Below are 10,000 nucleotides of genomic sequence, written 5' to 3' on the forward strand. Positions count from 1 at the left end.
TAAGTGGGTATACTGAAATCCCTGAAATTAAGAAGTGGGTATACTCCGTATACCTGCGTTCTATGTAGACTACACCACTGCTCCTGTCATCTCTACCCTCCCTATTTCCATCCATCCCTCTCTTCCTACTCCCCTCTCCCCCCTCCCCCCTTCTTCCATCTACCTCCCACCAACTCTCTTTACCCTTTCTCTCTCTCTATCCCTGCCTTCACCCATCCATCCGTCTCCTCCTACCTCCTCCATCCATCACTCCTTGTCTCCCTCCCTTCCTCCTTCTCTTCCTCTCGTCATCTCTCTCTCCCTCCACTTCTCTACTTCCCTTCATCCACCCCTCTCCTCCTCCATCTCCCCCTCCCTCCATCTCTCCATCCCTACTCCCCTCCATATCTCCCCACTTGCATCCATCCTCCTCACTTCCAACATTCATCCCTTTCTCTATCTTCATCTCTCTCTCTCCCTCCTTTCATCTCTCCCTCCCTATTTCCCTATCTCTCTACTCCTCTGTATCCATCTCTCCTCTCCTCCTACAGCAGATGTGGGCAATCTCAGGCCCGGGGGCCACATGCGGACCGCTCGGCCATTTCATGCAGCCCTCAGAGGCTTTCCAAGAAAAAAAAATGCAGATTCATATAGTCACTCATTCTTAAATGGGCTACCTAAAACAAGGGTCTGGGAACCTAAGATTACTAAAAGTCTACATCTAGATACAGTTAGCAGGAATGACATAACTGACAATGGTGTAATTATGTTGGCGTACACCATTTCTTATCATTGACACGGGCAAGTTACCTACGACATCCAGCCCTTTGGTCAACTTTCTAAACCCAATGCGGCCCTTGGGCCAAAATAATTGCCCACCCCTGTCCTACATCCTGGCTGTCAGGCTGTTTTCTCTCACAGAGCTTGCCACACCTGCAACACAATTCCCAGTAAAATTAGAGAACTGCTAACAGTAAACTCTTTTAGTAAACAGTTATAATTATGGCTACTGGATTATCAATGCTGTCAACATAATCTTACATAGGTAGTACTGTCAGCTGTTTAACTTATTTGGGTATTGTATTTTGTAAGTGCATTTTGTATTATATATGTTAAAATGTGTGTGTTTTTTTTACTCTTTTTTTACAACAGTGTGCAATAACTGTGTATTTTAGTTTTGTTTTAACTTTGTCTTTTTTAAGGAACATCAAATCTGTCAAGGGACAAAAGACGGAAATTAGCCTATTGGCTACAATCTTTTATATTATTTTTGTGTTTAAATGCTGGCAATATATGCAGTCCCTTTCTTAAATAAATAAACGTGTATAAACTGCTACATGCCTATCTCTCTCTCTTCATCCCTCTGCACTCTCCGTTCCTCACCATGCCACCATCAACACATCTGTAGACAGCTAAAGGGCTCTTGCTCCCATTTTCTCTCTACCTATCCCTCTCTCAAACCCTTCACCCTTTTCTCTCTCACTCTCTCTCATTCTCCCTCCCCCTCTCCCTCCCTCCCTCTCTCCCTCCGTCTCTATTACTGTCTCCCACTCCCTTTCTTTCCACCCTAAGCACATCTGTATGCAGCATAGAGCCTATCACTCTATCCACCTCCAACCCCCCCTTCTATCCTCCTCTCTACCCCCACCCTCTCTCTCTCTCTCTCTCTCTCTCTCTCTCTCTCTCTCTCTCTCTCTCTCTCTCTCTCTCTCTCTTTGTCTGTATTCCATGCCGAGCACATCTGTAGGCTACTATTGCATCCTCCAGAGCAAACAATCAGCCGGATCCACCTGGGAGCAGCGACACGAAATAAATAAACAAAAGGGAAGAAAAAAAACGAATGAATGCCAGAATGAAAGAGAGAAAGAAAGACAGATCCAAAATACCGAAAGAAAGAAAGGATGAACAAAGTCAGGAAGACTGGCATTTACATTGCTTTTCCAAGTGTAAAGAGGGGTTGATCTTTCCCACCATGAGTGAGAGAAAGACACAAACAAAACTAAGAAAAGAAAAGGCAGAGAAAATAGAATGAAAGAAAAGAAAAGAAAAGAAAAGAAAAGAAAAGAAAAGAAAAGAAAAGAAAAGAAAAAGACGATAAGGACAAAAGACACTCACACCAAACCTCCGGGTGTATGAGGGCATTGATCATTCCCACCACAAGAGCAAGAAAGAAAGAAAAAAATACATAAACAAAGGAAGGAAGAAAGAAAGAAAAAAAGAAAGAAAGTAAGAGCCCACCATGAAAGAAAGAAAGAAAGAAAGAAAGAAAGAAAGAAAGAACTAGAAATGCATTCTCACAGAAAATGCTGGAAGCGGGCTTGCCTTTTGGGGCAGAGATGAAACAAAGTACTATTGAGAAAACAAAGCTAAAAGAAATCTTGGAAAAACTCCATCCACCCAGTCAGAAGTTATGGGCCAAACAATTCAGCCATCTTGGATTCAGCCATCTTGAAAGTGTAGTAGCTCTGCGTTTTGGGGATATACTAAATGACATACATGGTATTTTAAGTTGGCTAAGGAACACTGCATATGATATAATTTTGAAAATCAACATGGCTTTGAGCGGGATTCGAACTCACAACCTCCATATCTGTAATCCAGCCCCTTTGCCATTGACATTAAATGACATACAATACATGATATTTGAAGTTGGCTAAGGAACACTGCATATGATATCATTTTGAAAATCAACATGGCTTGGACTGGGGTTCGAACCCCCAACCTCCATATCTGTAATTCAGCACATTTGCCATTGATGATATATGACATACATGGCATTTTAAGTTGGCCAAGGAACACTGCATATGATATAATTTTGAAAGTCAACATGGCTTTGACTGGGATTCGAACCCCCAACCTCCATATCTGTAATCCAGCACATTTGCCATGCATACTAAATGACATACATGGCATTTTAAGTTGGCCAAGGAACACTGCATATGATGTAATTTTGAAAATCAACATGGCTTTGACTGGGTTTCGAACCCCCAACCTCAATATCTGTAATTCAGCACATTTGCCATCCATACTAAATGATATACATGGCATTTTAAGTCGGCCAAGGAACGCTGCATATGATATAATTTAGAAAATCAACATGGCTTTGGGTGGGTTTCGAACCCTCAACCTCCATATCTCTAATGCAGCGGCATGCATTACCACTAAGCCAAACAGCTAATTGTCATGCATAGTCCAGCAAGACTATATTACATTGCATTGCAGAGCTGAACAATAGACTTCTAGAATGCTTGCTTGCACCTGCTCGTTAAGAATGGAATCTTGAGACAGTGACAGTTGAAATGGAATCCTTCACTGGCTGCACCTGTTGTGATTGACTGAAAGACAGTTAGTATTGAGCTCTAAACTGGGGAGAAAATGAGAATGAGTTTTTTGTCTTTACAACATCGTTGTAAAAAAACTAAAAGGAGTTGGCACGTGTCCTTTTCACAGATCGGAGTCATGCTTGTGATCTCTCTAACAGTCTTTGAATGAAGTTTATAGGTTAATTTTTTCAGGCACAAATGGACCTCCGTGTGGGACATGCGCTGATCTCTTGAAAAATGCCCTTTTCGAAAGACTGGGATTCTCCATAGAGCCAGGCCTGTTTTTTTTACAAACCTGCCATTTAAAAAGTATTGGGATTTGGGAGATGAAACTTTGACAATTTGGAGACATCCCATAGAGCTCGCTACCAACGCATCAACTAAACTTCTAGGTGAAAGTGTTGATGTTTTATGACCGCAAAAGCCTCCTACACTCTAATCTCTAGAGTGGCGGAACCTTGGTTCATGGAGGTTCCACCACTGTTTCCAATGGGGACCCAGGCTTTAACAAAATCGCCAAAAACGGGAAAACGACAAGAGACACGGAGAAGCCTATAACTATACGCGATCTCCAAGCCGAGCCGGTCGTTTTAGTGTTTGAACGGTGTCTCTATCTCGAAAGGCCTAGGAGGAGATCCATTTTCTATTTTACTGCTGCCCTGCACAAGACCAATAACTAGAAATGCATTCTCACAGAAAATGCTGGAAGCGGGCTTGCCTTTTGGGGCAGAGATGAAACAAAGTACTATTGAGAAAACAAAGCTAAAAGAAATCTTGGAAAAACTCCATCCACCCAGTCAGAAGTTATGGGCCAAACAATTCAGCCATCTTGGATTCAGCCATCTTGAAAGTGTTGTAGCTCTGCGTTTTGGGGATATACTAAATGACATACATGGTATTTTAAGTTGGCTAAGGAACACTGAGTATGATATAATTTTGAAAATCAACATGGCTTCGAGCGGGATTAGAACTCACAACCTCCATATCTGTAATACAGCCCCTTTGCGATTGATATTAAATGACATACAATACATGATATTTGAAGTTGGCTAAGGAACACTGCATATGATATAATTTTGAAAATCAACATGGCTTTGACTGGGCTTCGAACCCCCAACCTCCATATCTGTAATTCAGCACATTTGCCATGCATGCTAAATGACATACATGGCATTTTAAGTTGGCCAAGGAACACTGCATATGATATAATTTTGAAAATCGACATGGCTTCGACTGGGGTTCGAACCCCCAACCTCCATATCTGTAATTCAGCACATTTGCCATCGATACTTAATGACATACATGGCATTTTAAGTTGGCCAAGGAACACTGCATATGATATAATTTTGAAAATCAACATGGCTTTGACTGGGTTTCGAACCCCCAACCTCAATATCTGTAATTCAGCACATTTGCCATCCATACTAAATGATATACATGGCATTTTAAGTTGGCCAAGGAACACTGCATATGATATAATTTAGAAAATCAACATGGCTTCGGGTGGGATTCGAACCCTCAACCTCCATATCTCTAATGCAGCGGCATGCATTACCACTAAGCCAAGCAGCTAATTGTCATGCATAGTCCAGCAAGACTATATTACATTGCATTGCAGAGCTGAATAATAGACTTCTAGAATGCTTGCTCGCACCTGCTCGTTAAGAATAGAATCTTGAGACAGTGACAGTTGAAATGGAACACTTCATTGGCTGCACCTGTTGTGATTGACTGAAAGACAGTTAGTATTGAGCTCTAGACAGGGGAGAGGATGAGAATGAGTTTTTTGTCTTTACAACATCGTTGTAAAAAAACTAAAAGGAGTTGGCACGTGTCCTTTTCACAGATCGGAGTCATGCTTGTGATCTCTCTAACAGTCTTTGAATGAAGTTTATAGGTGAAAGGGTTCAGGCACAAATGGACCTCCGTGTGGGACATGCGCTGATCTCTTGAAAAATGCACTTTTCAAAAGAATGGGATTCTCCATAGAGCCAGGCCTGTTTTTTTTACAAACCTGCCATTTAAAAAGTATTGGGAGTTGGGAGATGAAACTTTCACAATTTGGAGACATCCCATAGAGCTCGCTAACAACGCGTCAACTAAACTTCTAGGTGAAAGTGTTGATGTTTTATGACCGAAAAAGCCTCCTACACTCTAATGTCTAGAGTGGCGGAACTGTCGTTCATGAAGGTTCCACCATGGTTTTCAATGGAGACCCAGGCTTTAACAAAAATGCCAAAAACGGGAAAACGACAAGAGACATGGAGAAGCCTATTAGTGTACGCAAGCTCCAAGCCGAGCCGGTCGTTTTAGTGTTTGAACGGTGTCTCTATCTCGAAAGGCCTAGGAGGAGATCCATTTTCTATTTTTACTGCTGCCCTGCACAAGACCAAGCTATAATAATAACTAGAAATGCATTCTCACAGAAAATGCTGGAAGCGGGCTTGCCTTTTGGGGCAGAGATGAAACAAAGTACTATTGAGAAAACAAAGCTGAAATAAATCTTGGAAAAACTCCATCCACCCAGTCAGAAGTTATGGGCCAACCAATTCAGCCATCTTGGATTCAGCCATCTTGAAAGTGTTGTAGCTCTGCGTTTTGGGGATATACTAAATGACATACATGGTATTTTAAGTTGGCTAAGGAACACTGCATATGATATAATTTTGAAAATCAACATGGCTTCGAGCGGGATTCGAACTCACAACCTCCATATCTGTAATCCAACCCCTTTGCCATTGATATTAAATGACATACAATACATGATATTTGAAGTTGGCTAAGGAACACTGCATATGATATCATTTTGAAAATCAACATGGCTTCGACTGGGGTTCGAACCTCCAACCCCCATATCCCTAATTCAGCACATTTGCCATTCATACTAAATGACATACATGGCATTTTAAATTGGCCAAGGAACACTGCATATGATATACTTTTGAAAATCAACATGGCTTTGACTGGGATTCGAACCCCCAACCTCCATATCTGTAATCCAGCACATTTGCCATGCATACTAAATGACATACATGGCACTTTAAGTTGGCCAAGGAACACTGCATATGATGTAATTTTGAAAATCAACATGGCTTTGACTGGGTTTCGAAACCCCCACCTCAATATCTGTAATTCAGCACATTTGCCATCCATACTAAATGATATACATGTATGGCATTTTAAGTCGGCCAAGGAACGCTGCATATGATATAATTTAGAAAATCAACATTGCTTCGTGTGGGTTTCGAACCCTCAACCTCCATATCTCTGATGCAGCAGCATGCATTACCACTAAGCCAAGCAGCTAATTGTCATGCATAGTCCAGCAAGACTATATTACATTGCATTGCAGAGCTCAACAATGGACTTCTAGAATGCTTGCTCGCACCTGCTCGTTAAGAATGGAATCTTGAGACAGTGACAGTTGAAATGGAATCCTTCACTGGCTGCACCTGTTGTGATTGACTGAAAGACAGTTAGTATTGAGCCTTTAACAGGGGAGAAAATGAGAATGAGTTTTTTGTCTTTACAACATCGTTGTAAAAAAACTAAAAGGAGTTGGCACGTGTCCTTTTCACAGATCGGAGTCATGCTTGTGATGTCTCTAACAGTCTTTGAATGAAGTTTATAGGTTAAATTTTTCAGGCACAAATGGACCTCCGTGTGGGACATGCGCTGATCTCTTGAAAAATGCACTTTTCCAAAGACTGGGATTCTCCATAGAGCCAGGTCTGTTTTTTTTACAAACCTGCCATTTAAAAAGTATTGGGAGTTGGGAGATGAAACTTTCACAATTTGGAGACATCCCATAGAGCTCGCTAACAACGCGTCAACTAAACTTCTAGGTGAAAGTGTTGATGTTTTATGACCGAAAAAGCCTCCTACACTCTAATCTCTAGAGTGGCGGAACCTTGGTTCATGGAGGTTCCACCACTGTTTCCAATGGGGACCCAGGCTTTAACAAAATCGCCAAAAACGGGAAAACGACAAGAGACACGGAGAAGCCTATAACTATACGCGATCTCCAAGCCGAGCCGGTCGTTTTAGTGTTTGAACGGTGTCTCTATCTCGAAAGGCCTAGGAGGAGATCCATTTTCTATTTTACTGCTGCCCTGCACAAGACCAATAATAACTAGAAATGCATTCTCACAGAAAATGCTGGAAGCGGGCTTGCCTTTTGGGGCAGAGATGAAACAAAGTACTATTGAGAAAACAAAGCTAAAAGAAATCTTGGAAAAACTCCATCCACCCAGTCAGAAGTTATGGGCCAAACAATTCAGCCATCTTGGATTCAGCCATCTTGAAAGTGTTGTAGCTCTGCGTTTTGGGGATATACTAAATGACATACATGTTATTTTAAGTTGGCTAAGGAACACTGCATATGATATAATTTTGAAAATCAACATGGCTTCGAGCGGGATTAGAACTCACAACCTCCATATCTGTAATCCAACCCCTTTGCCATTGATATTAAATGACATACAATACATGATATTTGAAGTTGGCTAAGGAACACTGCATATGATATCATTTTGAAAATCAACATGGCTTCGACTGGGGTTCGAACCTCCAACCCCCATATCCCTAATTCAGCACATTTGCCATTCATACTAAATGACATACATGGCATTTTAAGTTGGCCAAGGAACACTGCATATGATATAATTTTGAAAGTCAACATGGCTTTGACTGGGATTCGAACCCCCAACCTCCATATCTGTAATCCAGCACATTTGCCATGCATACTAAATGACATACATGGCATTTTAAGTTGGCCAAGGAACACTGCATATGATGTAATTTTGAAAATCAACATGGCTTTGACTGGGTTTCGAACCCTCAACCTCAATATCTGTAATTCAGCACATTTGCCATCCATACTAAATGATATACATGGCATTTTAAGTGGGCCAAGGAACGCTGCATATGATATAATTTAGAAAATCAACATGGCCTCAGGTGGGTTTCGAACCCTCAACCTCCATATCTCTAATGCAGCGGCATGCATTACCACTAAGCCAAGCAGCTAATTGTCATGCATAGTCCAGCAAGACTATATTACATTGCATTGCAGAGCTCAACAATAGACTTCTAGAATGCTTGCTCGCACCTGCTCGTTAAGAATGGAATCTTGAGACAGTGACAGTTGAAATGGAATCCTTCACTGGCTGCACCTGTTGTGATTGACTGAAAGACAGTTAGTATTGAGCCTTTAACAGGGGAGAAAATGAGAATGAGTTTTTTGTCTTTACAACATCGTTGTAAAAAAACTAAAAGGAGTTGGCAAGTGTCCTTTTCACAGATCGGAGTCATGCTTGTGATCTCTCTAACAGTCTTTGAATGAAGTTTATAGGTTAAAATTTTCAGGCACAAATGGACCTCCGTGTGGGACATGCGCTGATCTCTTGAAAAATGCACTTTTCGAAAGAATGGGATTCTCCATAGAGCCAGGCCTGTTTTTTTTACAAACCTGCCATTTAAAAAGTATTGGGAGTTGGGAGATGAAACTTTCACAATTTGGAGACATCCCATAGAGCTCGCTAACAACGCGTCAAATAAACTTCTAGGTGAAAGTGTTGATGTTTTATGACCGAAAAAGCCTCCTACACTCTAATCTCTAGAGTGGCGGAACTTTGGTTCATGGAGGTTCCACCACTATTTTCAATGGGGACCCAGGCTTTCACAAAATCGCCAAAAACGGGAAAACGACAAGAGACACGGAAAAGCCTATTAGTATACGCGATCTCCAAGCCGAGCCGGTCGTTTTAGTGTTTGAACGGTGTCTCTATCTCGAAAGGCCTAGGAGGAGATCCCTGCACAAGAACGATAATAATAATAATCAAACAGGACTTAGAGATTACTATAAACGGGCCTTGCTCTGCAAGGGCCATGCTCTGCATGGTCCTTGCTCCGCAAGCCCGCTTAATAATTAACAGGACTTAGAGATTACTATAAACGGGCCTTGCTCTGCAAGGGCCATGCTCTGCATGGTCCTTGCTCCGCAAGCCCGCTTAATAAAAGAAACAGGACTTAGAGATTACTATAAACGGGCCTTGCTCTGCAAGGGCCATGCTCTGCATGGTCCTTGCTCCGCAAGCCCGCTTAATAATGAAACAGGACTTAGAGATTACTATAAACGGGCCTTGCTCTGCAAGGGCCATGCTCTGCATGGTCCTTGCTCCGCAAGCCCGCTTAATAAACAGAAGAAACGAGAGGTGATACTTCCAGGTGTATGGATGTATTGATCATTCATACCACGATAGAAAGAAAGAAAGAAAGAAAGAAAGAAAGAAAGAAAGAAAGAAAGAAAGAAAGAAAGAATAAACAGAAGAAAAGAAGAGAGGTATACTCACACTGCACTTCCAGGTGTATGGAGGCGTTTATCATGCCAACCAGGTTCTCGGAGATGCAGGTGAGGGTGAAGCTGTTGTCTTCTCTGCTCAGGTTGAACAGCGTCAAGTTGATGGAGTGGACGTTGTTCGGGTACACGTTAGACTGCAGAGGAGACACACACATCACACACATTAGACTGCAGAGGAGACACACACATTACACACACACACACACACACATTACACACACACATTACACACAGAGATTGAAGAGGCAGCACACAGACACAGACACAGACAGAGACACAGACACAGACAAACACACACACACACACACACACACACACACACACACACACACACACA

The 10,000-nt window shown here is 41.9% G+C and overlaps 1 protein-coding gene across 1 annotated transcript in view; it reads right to left on the reverse strand.

Moving 5' to 3' along the window:
• Window positions 1–10,000, reverse strand: part of ntrk3b (neurotrophic tyrosine kinase, receptor, type 3b) — a 414,735-nt gene that overhangs the window by 199,043 nt on the left and 205,692 nt on the right. The window contains exon 7 of the mRNA XM_063190108.1: window positions 9,656–9,797. Within this exon, the coding sequence (XP_063046178.1) occupies window positions 9,656–9,797 (142 nt within the window). The remainder of the gene's footprint in view (window positions 1–9,655; window positions 9,798–10,000) is intronic.

Source organism: Engraulis encrasicolus, chromosome 23 (assembly GCF_034702125.1).
Source record: "Engraulis encrasicolus isolate BLACKSEA-1 chromosome 23, IST_EnEncr_1.0, whole genome shotgun sequence".
Lineage (NCBI taxonomy): Eukaryota > Metazoa > Chordata > Actinopteri > Clupeiformes > Engraulidae > Engraulis > Engraulis encrasicolus.